The following is a 21,199-nucleotide window of genomic DNA, read 5'->3' as shown; positions in this document are numbered from 1 at the left end:
AGGAACAGGGGCTGGGTGCTCACTAAGGCCAGCTGTTGCTTGTTTAAAAGGATTTAGGAAGTTGTGAAGCCGGAGCCAAGACCAGCCACTCATATGGAAAAGCTACTGTTAACAGTTGTAAGTTGGGTGGGATGGAAGTTCAGGGGAACTTCAGGGTAGGCAAACAGTGCTAGCCAGGTTGATGGCATCTCAGATATGGCACATGCCTGCAGGCTCTGTGGCTCTGCCTGCCTTTCTGTCTGGGAGAAAGCTGTCCCCCGGCTCTTGCCTTGATGCCAGCCACTTAAGTTCCTCCCTGTATGTCACTGGTGCTTTTCAAGCTGTTAACCCCAGTGGTGCTGGAGCTCAGAGGGAGTCTGACTAAGTTCGTGTGTGGGTTCTTTAAGAGGAACTGCTTGGGACTCTAGAAGTTTCTTCCACCAACTCAATCCCTGCTGGTTTTTGCAGCCAGAAGATATGGGGACTTATCTTCCTGGCACTGGCACCCTGGGCTGGGGGCCTGGTATGGTGCTGGGACTCCTTGCTCTTGAGGTATCCCTTCCAAATTTTTATTCACCACATGTGGATGTGGGACCAGCCCATTCCAAGTCTCTTCCCCTCCTACCAGTCTGGATGGATGTGGTTTCTGTAATTCTGTAGTTGTCAGACTTCCATTCAACTTGATATCTGCCAGTTCTGAGTGATGGTTGTTCTATAGTTTAGTTGGAATTTTGATGTGGTTGTGCGTGGAGGTGAGCTATGTTTACTTATTCCGCCATCTTAACCATAAATCTTGACACCCCTTTACTTTTAATCTATATGTGTTCCCACCACTTATGGGATTGATTAATAGAGGAGCACACTACTACTGAAAAATAAATTCTATGTTGCACAGAGGAAAAGATAAGTAGGAGAGACACTGTATTAATTCACATAACCTTTAGTTTCACTGTTAATTATTTGCAGGAGACCAGATTGGGGTGGGAGGGTTGGAGGGAAGGACTAAGGGTATTTAAACCACTCTCCTGCAAGTTCTAATATTTTGTGATTTTGAAGGAAGTTTTTCAAAGCATGAGGATCACAAGAATTACTTTTTCAGTCCCACCTTTGCCCTTTCTAGCAGGCCTCCTAGGTCTGTATCTAACAAGATATAAAGGTTACTGCACTGCTCTTGATCCTCTCACACAGAAAAACACTAAATAAGATCAAAAAGAAATGCATACAAAAATGTGAGTTCCACATATTTAACTCTGCTCTATAGCTTTCACTTGTGGTAATGATAGTATGTTTCCTTGTGAGAAGCCTTAGTAGGCAACAGATACCATTTCAAAATAAATAAACAGAAAAGTAAATTATATTTGCTGCTTTAAGTTTAGACTGAAATCAGGTTCTATTTTTTGGAGTGAGATATAATTAAATCCATTATAAGTACATCCTTCGTTGTAGAAATACCTAGAATACAGAGCTAGGGAAGAAAGGAGAATTTGTCTAAGTTGCTCGTGAAGTTTCAAAAATCCAAGGAAAAAAGTTTCAGAATATTGGCTGAAGTGAGCAATGCATCATTCTTGTGTCCAGGACCACTTTCAGCTTTCTTTTTATTAAAAAATTTTTTAATTGATCTGAGAGAGAGGTAGGGAGGGAGAAGGGGGTGAGAGAGAGGGGGAGAGAGAGAGATCTATTTGTTGTTCCACTTATGCATCCACTGGTTGCTTCGTGTGTGTGCCCTGACTGGGACCGAAGCCTGCACCGGAATGGAGCCCGCAACCTTGGTGTGTCAGGGCGACACTCCAACCAACTGAGCTATGTGGCCAGGGTCACTTTCAGGTTTCTTTTAAGATTAATTAGAAAGTTTTAATCAATTAATCAATCAATCAATTAATTAAAAGCCCAATATCGCTTCACCTGTTACTATGGTCCTACAGTAACATTTACAGTTAAGATACAAGCAAAAGTCTTGGCGGAGGTACACTGACGATATCAGTAACATGACTCGCAGACTGCAGGTCCAGCCCTCTGCAGGTCCCTTTGCCTCTGCACACAGTTTCAGCCGTTACCCTGCAGCCATTGGATACAGCTGACAGGAGGACAATGGGTACGTACTGATAACTGAGAAGTGACAAATGAAATAACAGAAGACACAGAAATTATAACAGGTGGACAGGAAGCCTTAAATTCTTTAAGAAGAGACAGTTCTACATCCTATGGAAAGAAAAGACAGGTATTTTCTCTTTATAATGCATGATTACTTTTTTGATGAAATAAAATTTCAAATTATGATCAGTAATTTATTTAAGAAGGTAAAAATGTATGTGATCACCAAATTATTAAGATTTGATCCTTAATAGGACATATCTACCCAGAAACTTGACTCTAGAATGACAGATTCCCAAGGGTTTCAGTCAAGCTTGTATAAATTATGTGAGAAACTGTCAGAAATGTTGAGGCCAATCTAAACTTAGCTTATCTTATGGAGAATATTAAACTCTTTCTAAATGAGCCCTCATCTGCGTGGCTCAGTGGATTAAGCACCAGCCTGCAAGTTGAAAGGTTGCTGGTTTGATTCCTGGTCAGGGCACTTGCCTGGGTTATAGGCCAGGCCTCCAGCTGGGGGGCGTGCAACAGGCAACTGATCCGATGTTTCTTTCCCCTCTTCCTCCCTCCTTTCCCCTCTAAAAATAAATAAATAAAATCGCTTTGAAAAATGATTTTTGTGCTAAAAGTGTTTGTGGCCACATTCTGAGACATTCTGTGCCTTGTTATTTGTGGCAGGCAGCCTCTGAAATTGAGTCCCTATGATCCTTTCCCTCTGGAATTCCTAACTTTGTGTAACCCCCTTCCTTTGAGTATGAGCTAGGTCTAGTGACTTGCTTCTAAGAACTAGAATATGACAAAAATAATGGGATGTTACTTCTTTTCTTAACAGTACAGAGGCCTTTTCTTTTTTAAATTAAAAAAAAATTTATTTACTTATTTTTATTTTTAAAATTTTTAAAATATTTTATTTATTTACTTTTAGAGGGAGGGGAAGGAAGAAACTGAGGGAGAGAAATAGCAATGTGTGGTTGCCTCTCAGGTGGCCCCCAATGGGGACCTGGCCCGCAACCCAGACATGTGCCCTGATTGGGAATTGAACCAGTGACCCTTTGGTTCAAAGCCTTCACTCAATCCACGGAGCTATACCAGCCAGGGCTTATTTACTTATTTTTAGAAACAGGGGAAGGGAGGGAGAAAGAGAAGCAGAGAAGCATCGATGTGCAAGAGATACATTGATCCGTTGCTTCTCACACACCCCCAACTGGGGACCTGGCCCGCAACCTAGGCATGTGCCCTGGCTGGGAATCAAACCAGCAACCTTTCAGTTCAAACGGAGGTACTCCATCCACTGAGCCACACCAACCGGGGCTAGTTTTAAAAAGTTTTTACTGAATTTCTTGCAGTGACATTGGTTAATAAAATTATAACACATCATCTGTACATAGTATTGTGCGTTTACCATCAAAGGCAAGTGTCTTCCCATCACCAATTATCCCCTTTACCCTCTTCTACCTCTCCCTACCCCAATGTCACATCACCTTCTCTGCTTTGAACTCTCCTGCCTCCCTCTATGAAGATTCTTGTGATTACATTGGGCCCACCCAGATACTACTGGACAATTTCATTTTTAATTCCTTAATCACACCTACATGTATGCAGCAAATTCAGATTCCAGGGATTAGGACATGGAAATCTTTAGGGGGGCATCTGCCACATGTAAGCAAAGGATAATGCATTATACTTAGATAGCCGATGCATGACACTTAGATTTTTTACAGCTTATAAACAGGAGCACAGGGATGAACAAAGTGCTATAGAGACGACAGTTGTGTAGCCCTCACACGCAAGCAACAAGCTCGACATGTGTCTTCAAATTTTAAAACAATGGGTTACGTAGGGGAATGTTCTTATTCTTAGACATGTGGGCTGAAGAAGCATAATATTTACAACTTTCAAGCAATTCAGCAGCAGCAGCAAAACATCTGCAAATATATGTACATACAAATAAAGCGATGAAGCAAATATGGCAATATTTTAACTAATGAATAATAATAAAGGTATTTAGCTGTTCTTCAAATTTTTCTATAAGTATGAAAAAGTTGGGAAAAAAATCAGAGAGATCAAAAAAAAATTTCAACACCAGCAATATATTAACCTTACAGAGCTCACTGGAGTATAAGAACTATATAATTCGTGAATAGTGAAAGTTAGGATTAAACTCGGGGGTTGGCAACCTGCTCTGGAAAAGGCCAGAGAGTAAATATTTGAGGTTTCGTGGACCCTACAGACACTTTTCCAATTACTCAACTCTGCTATTGCAGTAAGAAAGCAAACACAGCCAAAATGTAAATAAATGAGCATAGTATGTTCTACTAAAACTTTATTTCCAAAAACAGGTGGCAGGCCAGATTTGGCCTGTGAGCTATAAGTGCCAATCCTTGACTTAACTCAAAGCATTCTTTTAAAATAAGAGAATTTTAAACAATCTCTAGAAACATTTACTAATGATTATACTATGTGTTAAGCATCTATCTATCTATCTATATATATATATATATATACACACACACATACATATATTTCAAAAGTTAAAAGATCAGTCTTACAACTCCTCCCTTTCTTCTTCTTTCCAATTGTACTCAAGTGCACAAAAATGGATTAATCATAATCCTTAGTTCAGACAAACTTTCATCATTGACACATGCTTGGCCTGCTGTTATTTATTTTGTAATGTAATTCAATATTTTTAATAATGTATTAACCATTCCCCTTTAAGAAATTATGACTTGATAGTTTCACACGCAGAGAAAACACAACACCAGCTAAATATGATAATACAGGAAAGAATCTAGACTTTGAAATTTACATCTTGAGTCCCACTGGGCTCTTGCGGCCCGCTAGGGACTCGTTATCTCCACAGAACAAATATGAAACAGCTGGTAACATGTATGTTTACATATTCTCGTTTGTCTAAAAATATTTTGGCAGCTTTGCAAATCTCCGACCGGGCTCTTGGAGAGTTCAATAGTCTTGTGCTGTCCAGAAACAACTGAAAAGATGTTATATTCCCTATATTAAGAAAAGAATATTAGCTCAGAAGCATAACATTCTACTGAAACAATGTTTTGAAGAAATGTTTCAGTGTGTTGACTTTTGGGCGAAGTTGGACAAGGTGGACTGGAATGGGAGTTGAGTTGGGAATGTGTAGTAGCTGTGAACTAGAAACAGTTCATTGCAAATCTATCTTTGCCGTACTTCTCAAGGGGAAGGACAGAGACTTAATCATCCTTATATCTGGGATGCAGAGACGAGTAGACCGTGGGCTGAAAAAAAAAAATAAATGAATGAGATCCTTTCATAATGGTCTCCATTTTTATAGCTGAAGGACTGAGAACAGTTTCTAAGGCCAACTTACAGGATTCAACGAGCACAGAAAAGCAGAAAAAGTGACTCTGTTGCCACTTCCCTGATTTAAAGCTGCAGAACCTTCAGGGCCACATATGACATTATTTTATACAACATTGTCCCTCATTCTATCATTCTTTTCAATCCTACTCTTGGACATGAAAGAACTCAAGAATTTTAAACTATTTGATAAAAACATTATATAGCTTAAAAATTACTCTTTTGCTTAATTGCATTTTGAAATGTTCATGAAGGAACCAATGAAAAGCAGAAAAATCTATTACGATCTTTTTTTCCTGCCTGGAAGACCATTCTAGAAGAATCACATTGCATATATAGATGCTTTGCCTCGTCGTTCTTTCTTTTATTTATTTTTTTTCTTTTTAAAAAGTGGATATGATGAGAAAAGGAAAGCTGGGCTGGGACGACCATATTCCCTGTAGGGAAGAAGGCCCTAAAGAGAAAAGGAGATTAAGAAAAAGGAAAGATTTCACACCTCCACTCTGTTATGACGTTCAATGAAACTAGATTTAAGACTTTATATATTGGAAATCAATATAGAAGCAGAAAGATAAGGCTCAAATTTTCCTTAAAGCAGAAAGTAAAGGCTGGTTTAAGAAAGAGATTGATAACTGTTGAGTTCAATGAAAAGGAGACTTTCAAGCCGTGTGTGTGTGTGTGTGTGTGTGTGTGTGTGTGAGCAGGCATTTTTTTGTTTTTTATTTATTTTCCCCACTACAGATCTCCATGTAGTGGTATTTGTACTCTTTTGGCTTCACAGGATTAAAATCTCCTACCTCTATTTGAGAAATGCCTTACCTCAAGAGTCTTGTGTCATATATATGACAAATCTTGTTTCCTACGCAAAAGCTGAAAACTTGCACATGCTTCATATCTCCTTCTGAATAATAACATTTGTAAAGGTGATTGTTTCCTTATTTTTTTAAATTCAGTGTTATATGTTTGGTCAAGTTTCCATCTAGTGCTGATTCCATTTTGATTACTCATTTTTGAAAAAGTTGTTTATATTTCAAATATTTATATTTGATATATAGGATGTGAAAATGATATCATATATCATATTGAGGAAGGGCCAGGGCTGCATTCCAAGTTAGCAGGAATTCTCTTTATGACACAATTTATATATGAGAATTGGGTTTTTTACTTTACTTCTCCACCACCAACCAAGATCCACAGTGTAGGGCCGCTGTCATTGCTGAATCTCTCCTTCAACCTACTTGTCACCAGACAGCATGGTACAAATATGGCTTACGGTCTGTGTCCCCCACCTCCTGGCTTCTTGACATTTCATGTCAAACTCTGTCTAGGGACCTGCTGGTTCTTAACTGTACACTGTTTTATTACAGACAACAGGCTGTTGGTATTGCTCTCAGGTCTGGCCAATTCTGTGGAAAGCTGGGTTCTTGCCTAAAGTGTCTGAGTTGCTGTCCTCCCCACCTTTGCCCTTCCCTGCGTTTGTTGACCATTCCTCAATGTTTTCTCTCAATAAGTCTCTCTCATTCTCGTTTGACATTTGCTGCATTTGTCCATTCTTTCTCAGTGCCTGATTTGGGAGCACAGATTTCTCTTAAGTGTCAAAAACAGAATTTATGTTTCTATTTTTTTGTCATGGTTATTGTTTTCAGATGGTTTCTAAGATGAGAAAAAATAGCTATCTTTAGTCCAACATTTAAAAACTGAAATCACGCCCTGGCTGGTGTAGCTCAGCTGGTTGGAGAGTCATCTTGAAACCAGAAGGCTGCAGGTTCAATTCCCTATCAGGGCACATACCCAGGTAGTGGGTTCGGTCCCTGATCCGGGCACATACAAGAGGCAACCGATTGATGTGTCCTTCTCACATCAGTGTTTTCTCTCCCCCTGCCCCCTCTCTCTTCTTCTCTCTCTAAAATCAATAAGCATGTCCCTGAGTGAGGATAAAAAAATAATAAATAAATAAATATAACTGAAATCCAGATATCTTCCCCCCGAATTTTAAATAGATTTTAATCAAAGTATAATATATAAAGGAAAATATGTAAATTATGGATAAAAAGTTCAATGAAACTATGGAATGAACATAGATTGAGAAATGAAAATGACCCAGCAGTCTCTTTTGTGGCTGCTTCTAATCACAATGTGTCTCTCCCTTAATAAGAATAACTTTGAACTTTATAGAAATGGAATCATAGCCCAGCCCCTAATAATCACTACTTTACTTTCTGTTTCTATGAATTTGCCTATTTTATCCACTATAAGTAGAATCATATTTTCCCTTTTGTATCTAGCATATTTTACTTGACAGTGTTTTTAATTTTCATAAAAATATGCTACATTCTGTTTCATATACAATAGATTTCTGACTATTTCTAAATGTATTTAAATATTAAAAAATTTCCAATTTGAACTTTAAATACAGTAAACATTGATATAAATATAATGTATGTAAACAAAAGCTCTTTGGAGTCTCTGATAATTTTTAATAATTTTGGTCCTATTACTAAAAAATGTGAGAACTGCTGAACTAGATTATGCTTCCATCAGTGAAGAGTAATCATTTTTCATATTAATGACTCACTCTTTTCTTTCTCTATAAAATAATTACTTCCCAGAGACTACTAGAGGCTCCATAGTAAATCTCAGTATCTGCCACCAAGTTTCTGCTCAAAAGCACTTCAAATTGAAATGCATGCTTAAAAAAATGTTAAGAATTCTGAAATTTGGATCTTTTTTAACCCAATTTGGAAAAAATTATAAAACCAAGTAGAAAATGCTCTTGAGGAGTAGTAATTTCATGACTATATTGAAGAGAAACTCTACTAAGAAATAGTTAATTGGTGAAACACCAATCCAAAAAGAACCTATGCACCTCAATGTTCATAGCAGCACAATTTACAATAGCCAAGTGCTGGAAGCAACCTAAATGCCCATCAGCAAGTGAGTGGATCAAAAAAACTATGGCACATTTACACAATGAAATTCTACACAGCAGAGAGAAAGAAGGAGCTCCTACCCTTTGCAACAGCATGGATGGAACTGGAGAGCATTATGCTAAGTGAAATAAGCCAGGCAGTGAGGAACAAATACCGTATGATCTCACCTTTAACTGGAACATAATCAACAAGAGAAAAATGCAAACAAAATATAACCAGAGGTATTGAAATTAAGAACAATCTAACAATAGCCAGAGGAGGGGGGGAAGGGGCAGTGGGAGAAGGGTTTTCAGGAACTACTATAAAGGACACATGGACAAAACCAAGGGGGAGGGTGGAAGCAAGGGAGGGAGGTGGGTTTGGCTGGGGTGGGGGGGGAGTGGTGGGGAGAAAATGCAGACAACTGTAATTGAACAACAATAAAATAATTAAAAAAAAGAAATAGTTAATTGGGACTTCAGGTCACAATGGATGCATAGGTAAATGCAGCTCACCTCCTTGCACAACCATATCAAAATTACAGCTAAACTACAGAAAAAATATCCCTAAGAACCATCAGAAAAATGAGCTGTATGGAAGTCCAACAACTAAGAAATTAAAGAAACCACATTAATCCAGATGGGTAGGAGGGACAGAAGAGCAGAGACACAGAAACACAGAACAGGGCTGGTCCCAAACCCACATGTGGTAGATATAAAATGGATAGATATCTCAGGAGGAAGGGATCCCAGCCCCACACCAGACCATCCAGCCCAGGGTTCCAGTGCCAAGAAGATAGGTCCCCATAACTTCTGGCTGTAAAAACCAGTGGGAAAAGGGGTTAGCAGAAGAAACTGTGGGGTTCTCAGGCATCAGTCCCACTGGGCTCTAGCACCAGGGCAGCACCTAAAAGGGCATCAGTGGCATATGGGGAGGAACTGAAGTGTCTGGCATCAGAGCAAGAGCTGGGGGACAGCTTCCTCCCAGACAGAAGTGCCAACAGCAGCCATTGTTGCTTTTCTGAGCCCTCCCCTGCACAGAGCCACAGTCGAGCGGCACCTTATCTGAGTATCCATCAACCTGGCTCACATGGTGAGCCCCACCCTGATGATCACCTAAGGCTCTGCCCCATCCAATTTATAAGCCCACCCAAACTGGTAACAGCAGCTTTCCATATGAACGGTTGGGCTAGGCAAAGGCATAAGATCTTCCTAAATATGCTCAAACAAGCAACAGCTGAGCCCAGCCCCCATCCCTCTTGTTGAGTGGCCCCAGGCCCAGCACTAGCAGCAGCCATCTACAGATCACTTTATAGCTTGTGCTCAAATAGCTTTATGCTCAAGGATCTCAGTGGGCACAGCAACATCATAAAAAGTAATCCAATCAGAAATGAAGGAGACAGTAATTGAAATAAAGAACAATTTACATGGAATCAACAGCAGAGTGGATACAGCCAAGAATCACATAAATTATTTGGAACATAAGGAAGAAAAAGACATCTGATCAGTATAAGAGGAAGAAAAAGGAATCCCAAAATACAAGGATGGCATAAGGAGCCTCTGGAACAAGTTCAAGCATTCCAACATTCACATCATAGGTATGCCAGAAGAAGAGAAAGAGCAAGAAATTAGAAACCTATTTGAAAACATAATAAAAGAAAACTTCCCTAGTTTGGCGAAGGAAACAGACATACAAGACCAGGAAGCAGAGTCTCAAACAAGATGGACACAGAGAGGACCACACCAAGACACATCATAATTAAAATGCCAAAGGGTAAAGATAAAGACAGAATCTTCTTCTTCTTTTTTTTTATTGTTGTTCAATTATAGTTGTCTGCATTTTCAAGACAGAATCTTAAAAGCAGTAAGAAAAAAAGCAGGTAATTCCCTACAAAGGAGTTCCTATAAAACTGTCATCTGATTTATCAAAAGAAACTTTGCAGATTAGCAGGGATTGGCAAGAAGCATTCAAAGTGACGAAAAGCAAGGACCTCCAACCTAGATTATTCTATGCAGCAAAGCTATCATTTAGACTTGAAGGGCAGATGAAGTGTTTCCCAGACAAGGTAAAGCTAAAGAAAGAGTTCTTCATCATCTAATCATTATTATATGAAATGTTAAAGGGACTTATTTAAGAAAAAGAAGATCAAAACTATGAACATTAAAATGGCAATAAATACTTAACTATCGACGATTGAATCTATAAAACAAACTAAGCAAACAAGCAGAACAGAAACAGAATCATAGGTTGTGGAGAACATTGGGATGGTGGCCAGTGGGGCAGTCTAGGGGAACGGGGGAAAAGGTGATAATATTAAAAAGTACAAATTGGTAGTTACAGAATAGGCAGGGAGTGTTAAGAGCAAGTATAGGAAATGAAGTTGTCAAAGAACTTATATGCATGACCCATGGACATGAACAAAGGAGGGGGAATCGCCAGAGGCAGTGTGGGGTACTGCATGGAGGGGGGCAAAGGCAGAAAAACTGGGACAAGTGTAATAGCATAATCAAATTTAAAAACTAAAAAAAATGGGAATAAATAGATTAAATAATGCCTTTAAAGGTTATCCTCCATCTGCAGCACAGAAAGTTTGCTGAAGATAATTTGCCAAGTGATTCTAACATATAAGAGCTCTGAGATCTCCTCTGTGACCTGGCCCAAAATATAAATGTAGGTTAACTAGATATTCAGATAACAAAAAGGAAGTTCCAAGCAAAGAGATAAACTGTGCTGTAAATGTAAAAAAAGAAGAGAGAGAGAGAAATAATTAATTAATTATGAGGTCATTGGTCATTAAGTTCTACTTAATGACAATTATCTTTCCTTATTAGAGCAACAATATTGCACTTACAATTGTACATTATTTTATAATTTAAGAGTTTAACTGAAATTATCTGTAATAGTTGAAGAGTTATATTTTCGACATGCAAACACAGAAGATAAATTATTCAAATAATTTCATTAAATCACTCACTCAACAATGAAGACATCTACTGATGTGAAACACCCACTGTTCAGACTTACAGGTCTCAATGAATATGTAAAGGAGTCATCTCCAGTTCAAATTATGAGGAAATCCATTCTAATCCTGGCCAAATGCTAGCCTGGTACCAGGACAGGGAAAATGATCATGCTCCAGAAAGTGTGCTCAGGTAAAAAAAGAGAAGTATAACTTTATTAGTTATTTTTGCTTAGTTATTATTAGTTATTTAGCTTATTGCTAAAAAATGAGAGAAAATGAAATTATATAAAATGTTTAATTAAAACCATACGAGACAGAAAAAGAGTGGCAAATAGAAATAAAAAAGGGCTACAAACAGAAAACAATAACAAATATGTTAGATATTAACCTGAGTATATCAAAAGTTGCTTTGAACATCGATAGTCAAAATGGTCTAAGACAGAGATTGTAAGAATGGACAAAAAACAGGACCCAACTCTATGTTATGTCTAAAACACCATTTTATACAGGCACATATAAATTAAAAGTAAATGGACAAAAATATTCTATACTAATACTAACCAAAAGAAAGCAAGTGTAGCTAGCTATATGAATATCAGACAGAGCACACTGCAAAGCAAATGAAGATATCAGGGATAAATAAGAGCAATACATAATGAAAAAGGAGTCAATTCCCCAAGAAGGAATAATAATCCTTAATGTGTATATGCCTGACAACAGAGCATCAACCTACATGAAGCAAAAATTACAAGAAGAAAGAGATGAATCCGCTATCATAGTTGAAGACCTCAGGCCCTTCTAGCAGAAATGGACAGATCCAACAGGCAGAAAATCAGTAAGACCACAGTTGAACTCAACACCATCAATTAACTGGATATAACTGATATCTAAAGACTACTTCGTCCAACAACAGCAGAACACACTTCTCAAGCTCTCCTTTAACACTCACCAAGACATACCACACCTTACTAATAGAATGAAATACAACCAACAGAAAAGCCCTATCAAACAGTTTTTAACTAGGTTTGAATTTTACAAAGCATACCAACACGAGGAGTAGGAAAGCAACAAGGCAGAGTTAGGAAGGTGTCCACTTAAGAGTGCAGGCAGTTGGGATGTTGTAACCCTAGCAGGGTGAAGAGGTCTTTCAAGCAGGAGCAAAGGAATAATCTGGCACAAAGTGATGCATTCTGAGTGAGTGTGAGCAGAGTGCCCACGTGAGGGAGTGCGCTGGCACAGAGTCAGAGACTGGGCAAGGTGACAAGTCACTGTGGAGAGGCCCAACATAGTATATCAGGGCCGGGCAGGGTGAGTAGGGCATTTCCAAAAGGAAGGCGGCAGTGGAGACAACTGATTCATTACATGTGGGGAGACTGACCAAATAAATAAATGTATTAAAGATAGTGGAAGCTAGAGAGGTGGGCTGGGTGGAGGGGGGCAAAAGGGGACAACTGTAATAGAGTAAACAATAAAAAAAGAAGAAGAAATACTGGGGGATACCACCTCACACCTGTCAGAATGGCTATTATCAAATAAGGCAATACAATTGCAAGTGTTGAAGAGGATGTGGTGGAAAAGGAATCCTCATACATTGCTGGTGGGAATATAAACTGAAACAGCCACTATGGAAAAAAGTATGGAGGTTCCTCAAAAATTTAAAAATAAAGCTGTTGCACTAGATGGCGTGGCTCCATTGGTTGGAGCATCATCCTGTAAACCAAAAAGCTGTGGGTTCAGTTCCTGGTCAGGGCACATACCTGGGTTGTGGGTTCGATCGCCACTCAGGGTGTATATGGGAGGCAACCAATCAATGTTTCTTTCTCACATAGATGTTTCTCTCTCTTCCTCTCTCTCACTTACTCTCTCCCTTCCTCTTTCTCTAAAAGCAATGAAAAATGTCCTCAGGTGAGGATTTAAAAAAAAATTTTTTTAAATAGAGCTAGCATATGACCCAGCAATCCCTCTTTTGGGTACCTGAAAAATTTGAAAACATTTATTCATACAGATATGTACCCCTATGTTCACTGCAGTATTATTCACAGTTGCTAAGATATGGAAACAACCTAAGTGTCCTTTGATGGATGATTGGATAAAGAAGATGTGGCACATATATATACAATGGAATACCACTTGGCTGTAAGAAAGGATGAAATACTGTCATTTGTGACAACGTGGATGGATCTTGAGAGTATCATGCTAAGTGAAATAAGGCAGACTTAAAAGAACTATATGATTTCACTTATATGTGGAATATAAAACAGAAAACAACAAACTAACAAGCAGAACAAACTCATAGACATAACAGAATGGTGATTACCAGAGGGAAAGGGGGTGGGGGGAGGTTGAAGAGGGTCAAGAGGGTCAAATATATGGTGACAGAAGGAGACTATGGAAGGAGACTAGACTCAGGGTGGTGAGCACACAATGCAATATGCAGATGATGCCTCCTTGAAACTTATATAAAGTTATTAAACAATGGAACCCCAATAAATTTCATTAAAAATTGGATTTTAGGACCCACCAAAGAAGAGGTAAACACCCCAGAGTTTTGGTTCGGATTCCAAAGGAGTACATGCTGAAGTAAAAATAAACTGGAAACAGACAAGCCTTCACAGGAACTTCAAAAGAGCTTCAAATCATCATATTTCCACACTGGCTTAAGGGGATCTGAAGGTATTTAGTACTGTTAGCCTAACTGCCTACTAGAAACATAAGTAAATCTTCCCTAAAGAAAGATATACTACAAATTGGCTGTATAGATTTTCAAATAATATGTCCAGTATTTTGTTTTAAATACACAAGTATAGAAGAGTGATATTCCTAAATGCCAATAGGATAATTAAAGGCAAAAGAAACAGTCTTACAGAAGACCCAATAAATTAAAGGAAAACAAACTAATTCAAATGAAAGAAAATGTCAGACTGGACTAAAAATAAAATCTTAAGTATAAAAGAAGACTAAAAGTAAAAGGATCAAACACAATATACCATGCAAAACAATGCTAATGTATCTAGTTTATTATCAGACAGAATAGATATTAAGGTAAGACAAGTATTTATAAATAAAGAGAGACATTTCAAAATGATAATGGGTTAAGTTCAGTAGAAAGATGTAACAATTCTAAATTTGAATATTTTTAAGTATTCTACACTCAAAATATCCAAAGCAAAGACTGACAGACCTAAAAGGAGATAAACAATACCACAGTGATACTCAGCACTCTGACTCACTTGTCTAAGTAAGTGATAGGCCAAGATGACAATAAAATTGGTAAGGTTATAGAAGATAATTATAACACAGTTAACTACCTTTACCTAACACAATATAACAGTTGTAAGCAAAAAACTGCAAAATAAATATCCCTTTAAAGTGAATGAACCCTGGCTGGTGTGGCTCAGTGGATTGAGCACTGGCCTGTGAACCAATGGGTCACCAGTTCAATTCCCAGTCAGGGCACATGCTTGGGTTGCGGGCCAGGTCCCCAGTAACGGGGCACACAAGAGGCAATCACACATTGATGGATGTTTCTCTCCCTCCCTTCCCCTCTGTCTAAAAAAATAAATAAGTAAAATCTTTAAGAAAATAAAGTGAACAAAAAAGACTTTCTGAAATTACCATATTTTACCATGTATAATGCACACTTTTTGCCCAAATTTTTGAGGGAAAAATAAGGATGCACATTGTACATGGGTAGTACCTGAAACATCTTGCATCTGTTCTTATGTTTTGTAATTTTTTGTTACATAAAATTTCTTATACCATAGTATGTTCAAAATAAATGCTAAAATTCCTTTATAGTATAAAAAACTGTCTAAATATAAATAAATAATTCAATTAAAAAATTAAAATGAAAGATTTTTTTCCCTGAAAGTTTGGGCCAAAAACTTGGGTGTACATTTTACATGGGAGCCCATTATACACAGCAAAATATGGTGACAATTTATTCAGCCAAAAGCAAGTGTTAATAAATTTCTAAAACCTAAAAAAAAATAGTGCAAACTTCTCTGGTTATATTGGTATTAAAGTAGAAATTAATTACAAGAACATTCTTAAATGCTTGGAAATTAAAGAATAAACTAAATAGTCCATGAGACAAACACAATCAAAATGAAAATTACCAAATATTTAAACTAAATAACAAAAAAAATACTACATATAAAAACATCTAGAATGCTGATACGGCCTTGCTGAAATGGTACTTTGTAACCTTAAATGAATATTTAAGAATAAAATAAAGGTTGAAACCAATGATTTAAGTAAGCATCCAGGCTGGAAGTTAGACTAAGAATAGCATATTAAACCCAAAAACATAAAAGAGAGGAAATAAAGATAAAAGCAGAAATCAATCTAATAGAAAACACAGACACAATAGAGAAAAATTAGTAAAACCAAAAGATGATTTTAAAAATCTAAAAAACTGTACGATGGCATTTTCCAGAAGCTACATCATGTATGATATCTCAAGATATTGAATACAGGATATAAAAGAATCCAGTTGTCCTCCATTAAATCAGACATGAAAAGGATTTGCAAACATGTAAAATAAGGCCAATTTTTCTCACTAAGTTTTCCTTTTCTCTTTGAAATATGCTGTATTAGTTTCCTATTCCTGCAAAACAAGTCACCACAATCTTGGTGGCTTAAATAGAACATACATTTCTTATCTTACAGTTTAAACATACCTAAAAGACTTTACAGGCAGAACTGGAAAAAAAATAACCAATAATATAAATGAAACAGGAATCATCATTACAGGCACAATTTGTTCATCATCCTAAATAACCTACTTTAGTTTTGTTGATTCTATTTTTTTGATTCTCTATTTCATTAATTTGTGCTCTAATCTTTTAAATTTCCTTTCTTCTGCTGGCCTTGTGTATAGTTTTCTGTTCTTTTCCCAGTTCCTCAGGGCGTTAAGTCTCAGATCTTTCATTTTTAACATAGGGACATACAGATAAATTTCCCTGTCAGTACGGCTTTTGATGAATCCTATATGATTTGGTATGTTTGTTTTCATTTTCATTCATCTCAAAGTATTTTCTAATTTCCCTAATAATTTCTTCTTTGATTAAGAGAGTAATGTTTAATTTTCACATATTTGAAAATTATCTAGTTTTCCTTCTGTTATTAATTACTAGCCTCATCCTGTTGTGGTTGGAGAAGATACTTTGTATGATTTAAATTACTTTAAATGTACTGAATTATTTTATGGCCTAACATATGGTCTGCGGTGGAAAATGTTCCCTGTGTACTTGAGAAGACCCTGCTGCTGTTAGATGGAGTGTTCTCGATACGCCTGCTAGGTCTCAGTAGTTTGTAGTGTCGTTTAAGTCCTGTATTTCCTTTCTGATCTGTTTAGTTGTTTTATTTGAAATTGAAATTCTGTCCATGTTTGCTCCATATATTTTGGGAATATGTTGTTTGATGTATATACATTTATAATTGTTATATCTTCTTGATGAACTGACCATTTTATCAATATATAATATTCTCTTTTGTCACTAGTGACAATTTTTTACTTAAAATCTATTTTGTCTGATAGTAGTATAGCAAACTCATCTCTTTTTGGTTAACATTTGTCTAAAATATATTTTCCATCTTTTTTTTTTCAACTTATTTGTGTCGTTGGATCTAAAGTGAGTCTCTTGTAAGCAGCAAATACTTGACCGTGTTTTTCAATCCACTGTCACACTCTCCATCTTTTAATTGATGAGTTTCATCCATTCATGTTTTAAGTTACTACTGACAATACAGGGCTTACTTCTGCCATTTTTCTATTTGTTTTCTATATGTCCTATGAAAGTGGAGGCAATACTACTGAACTTATAGGAATTAGATATTATAAAGAAATAATAACTCTCTGTCCCAAAATAATGTAGATAAAATGGAAACATTCCTAGAAAAACACAAATTACCAGATCTGACTCATAAAAAATACAAAATCTCAACAGATGTGTAACAAGTAAAGAGAATGAGTTAGTAATAATCTCCCAAGAGAAAAGCCCAAGACCGATGTCTGCACTAGTAAATTCTAAGAAACATTTAGAGAAGAATTAACAATCCTACTCAAGCTCTTCTGAGAAAGAGAAAGGACAGCATTACCAAAGATAGACAAAAGCACCAGAAGTAAAATTAAAGACCAATATTACTTAGGAATAAGGACTCAAAAATCCTCAGCAAAATACTAGCAAACACGGCTGTTAAGGGATCACTGCATCATGTTAAGTGGAAGCATAATGTCATTGTCTTATGTGGAAGTCAAATATGGTTAAAATGGGAATGTATGTTTGTGAGGCTGACAAAGAAATGGACTTTGCTGGACTGTCCATGGCCAACTAGCAGCACACCACTCCTGTCTATGGCAGAAAATTAGGTCTCCCATGATTCCCTTTCCTGCGGGGTTCTGAGTAAAAGGCTGCCAATAAGAGAAACTTACATGAGATTTGGGAAGTGGAAATGAAGCAGAAGCCATTATTCTCAAGAGATGTGGTGCTTCCAGGAACCTCTCCTAGAGCCCCACGTCATCCACATGGCATGTTTCACAGGCCCTTCCTTAAGCTCCCTTACTGAGGGCCCGCTCTGACAGCGACACGCAGTTTCTGGGACTTCTCTGCAAACTCCCCGGCCTTCCACCTATTTCATTAATAGGCATTAAGTCATCAATGCCTATTTTTCTGCCATTTCAACAATAGTTTATCCTCTACTTTTCTTTTAAACAGGATGTCCAGTACATATTAAAAAATTTCCAGACCTTCACTTTCCCAGTTCTTCCACATTTGTGTAAGCCTTAATGAATATGGTAAACCCCTCACTCCTATATTATATGTACCATCTCTCTTTCTTCAACTGCACACAGACTGATGAGTCATATGGTACTGCCACAGCTACTGGAGACTCACCGCAGTGTAATGGGGCGTTTCTCACATAGGGCAGAACCCACGTGAACTGAGCCATAACTCCAACTAGTATCTACAAGAGCCTCACATCAGACACAACATTTACGATTATAGAAACATTCTTCTTCCTATGTCTGAGGTTTATTTTGCCAATAACAGTCATTTTCAGAAATGGTAATGGAAAAACACAATAATAAATAATAAACAAATCATTTTTATGGAGCACCTACTAATTGTCGAGTACTATTAATTTTGGTGCTTAGGAAACAAAATGCATATGATGTGGTCCTTACCTTTGAAAAGTCCTTAGTCTAAAAGAAGAAACATATAATAAAAACAAACATCATATAGTGTGATAACTACAAGAGTAAAGGCAGGTACAAAGGATAACACAAAGATCTGGAATAGAAGAGGTGTCATTTGAGCTGGGTCTTAAAGGACAAAGCTGTAGGATGAGGAGAAGGAGAAGTAGGAAAACCAAGGCAAAAGGGACCGCAAGTGCAAAGGTAAGGCAGGATAAAAATGTGCCGAGAGAATGAAAGGCAGGTAGTGTGCTGTGCGTAGAAGAATAAAAAGAGATGAGGTTGAAGAGGAAGGTTGAAAGCATAAGATAAAGAGTCTTAAGGCTATTCTATGAAGTTTCATTGTGATTAGAATGAGGATCTCCAAAGACTAACGCTCTCATCAAAACAAGAAAATACTAGATAAACTAAACTTCATATTTTTATTTAAAATAGAGCCATCAAAGAGTAGTGGATACAAAGAAGTCCAAATGAACCAAATTCCAGAAAAAAGTAAGTTCTTCAAAGGTAATCAAAGAGCCTTTTTCCTCGTCTGGGTATACATGGACAGAAAAGCAGGCTTACCATCAGTAAGAAAGAATGCTGAGACAGGAAAAAAAAAAAAGCTGAACTTTTAATGACAGCATGGGCTGGTGGTAGATTTAACCCAGGCAGGTGAGTAATTACATTAAATGTAAATGGGTTAAATATTGCATTTAAAGCCAGAGATTATAAAAGGAGATTAACAAAACCAGCTATATCTGTTTATAAGTAATATACTTTAAGTACATATATAAAGATGCATATTAAGAGTAACAGGATGGAAAAAGTGCACTATGTATAAAGTATACAGAAAAACAATAGATTATGTTTATATCAAAGTAGACTTCAAGATAGTAACATCAAATGATGAGAGGTATTTCATAGTGATAAAAGAGTTAATTCCTCAAGAAGATGTAAAAGGATGTGCTCCTGATAATGTAGATTCAAAACACCTGAAGCAAATTTGATAGAAATAAAAGCAGAAATAGACAAATTCACATCTTTTCCCCAAATTGTTAAAATTAGACCAAAAATCAGTAAGAATGAGGTGATCTAAGCCACACTATGCAACAACTTGACTTAATTGGTATTTAAAAAACTCTGCAATAACTGCAAAATACAGTTTCTCAAGTGAAGATGTGAGGTCACACGCTAAACATAAAGCAATTTTCAATACATTTCAAAGGACTGAAACCATACTGAATGTGTTCCCTGACTACATGAAATTATAACTAGAAATCCTCCAAATATTTCAAAAGTAAACATCTTTCAAAGAAGTCTGGGCTTTATCTTTGAGTACCAGGGGAGCTATTCAAGGATTTTATACAAGGGAATGATTCATCAGAGTTGAGCTTTTAAAAAATAACTTCCATTGAATATAGAAATATACGAGAAGAATGACTTAATACACTCACGTACAAAAAGCTGAATAAGTCATAATTCATGGGAGAAATGAGGAAAAACTGATCTAAGGCAGCTGAAAGGAAATAAGATTGAATCAAGGTATTTTCAAATGTAGAATCAAGAGACTTGGTGACCAATTAATTACATGTGATCTAAATAGGAATGCTACAGATGGAGATAGAAAAACCAGAAGAGGCAGGGGTTTTTAAAGAATTTTATTTATTTATTTTTAGAGAGGGAAGGGAGGAAGAAAGAGAGGGAAACATTAATGTATGATTGCCTCTCACACACCCCCTCCTGGGGACCTGGCCCGCAACCTAGGCATGGGCCCTGACTGGGAATTGAACCGGTGACCCTCTGGTTTCCAGGCTGGCACTCAATCCACTGAGCCACAGCAGCCAGGGAAGAAGAAGCAGTTTTTGCTGGGTATTGGAACTAGAAATCTCAAGTGTGCATTACAGGCTCTCCCTTTAATGCAAAAACATCAATTTTGACTGCTGCAGCTTCCTACTGTTTGGTTCATGGATTTAACCCAACTACCTTTCACAGCTCACTTAATTAATCCTTCAAGTTCCTACCATGGGTTCTGTACCCTGATACCTGTCTTTCCCATTTGACAACTTGCTGTCTACTCAGGTTTTCTTTTTTTCCCCTTTCTTTTTTTTATTGTTGATACTATTACCCATGTCCCCCATTTTCCTCCTCTTTGACCCCCTCCACATGGCCCCCACCCCTCTTTCAGCCTTCACCACATTGTTATCCATGTCCATGGGACATGCATATATGTTCTTTGGCTAATAATCTCTTCCAGTCCCCCCTTGCCGTCCTCCCCTCTGAGATCTGTCAGTCTGTTCCATGTATCCATGCCTCTGGTCCTATTTTGTTTGTCAGTTTATTTTGTTCATTAAATTCCACATATAAGTGAGATCATAAGGTATTTGTCTTCCTCTGACTGGTTTATTTCACTTAGCATAATAATCTCTACTCAGGTTTTCCATGGGATATTCCATCCATATTTGGTTCTGCTTCTTAGCTCACTCTTCAGGTTTAATGAACAGGTCTTTGAACTTGGTTTTTTGTTTTTGTTTTTTCTTTTTGCTTGATCCATGTGCCCTGAGGACTCTGCTCCTCATATCTGCTCATTGGGTCGGACACCATGAAAATATAGATGAGCAGCCTTATCCCATTCCTACTCAACTATCCTCCTATTTATTTAGTTTCTGTCTATCAGGGAAGTTTGGACAGTAAGTTCAATTTTGGACATTGTCTGGTCTTCATGAACAGCCA

At 37.3% G+C, this 21,199-nt stretch overlaps 1 protein-coding gene across 2 annotated transcripts in view; it reads right to left on the bottom strand.

Moving 5' to 3' along the window:
• Window positions 1-21,199, bottom strand: part of TPST1 (tyrosylprotein sulfotransferase 1) — a 109,958-nt gene that overhangs the window by 14,159 nt on the left and 74,600 nt on the right. Inside the window, exon 4 of one of the 2 annotated variants that reach the window (XM_045204573.2) lies at window positions 4,386-5,336. The exons of the other annotated variant lie outside the window; for it this stretch is intronic. Coding sequence (XP_045060508.2) covers window positions 5,292-5,336 — 45 coding nt within the window. The 3' untranslated portion in view covers window positions 4,386-5,291. Of the gene's footprint in view, window positions 1-4,385; window positions 5,337-21,199 lie in introns of those variants that run through there. 2 annotated transcript variants of the gene reach the window in all.

The sequence above is a fragment of the Desmodus rotundus genome, chromosome 1, assembly GCF_022682495.2.
Source record: "Desmodus rotundus isolate HL8 chromosome 1, HLdesRot8A.1, whole genome shotgun sequence".
Classification (NCBI taxonomy): domain Eukaryota; kingdom Metazoa; phylum Chordata; class Mammalia; order Chiroptera; family Phyllostomidae; genus Desmodus; species Desmodus rotundus.
Note: the sequence above shows the minus strand (reverse complement) of the source record. Positions and strands in the feature narration are given on the sequence as shown.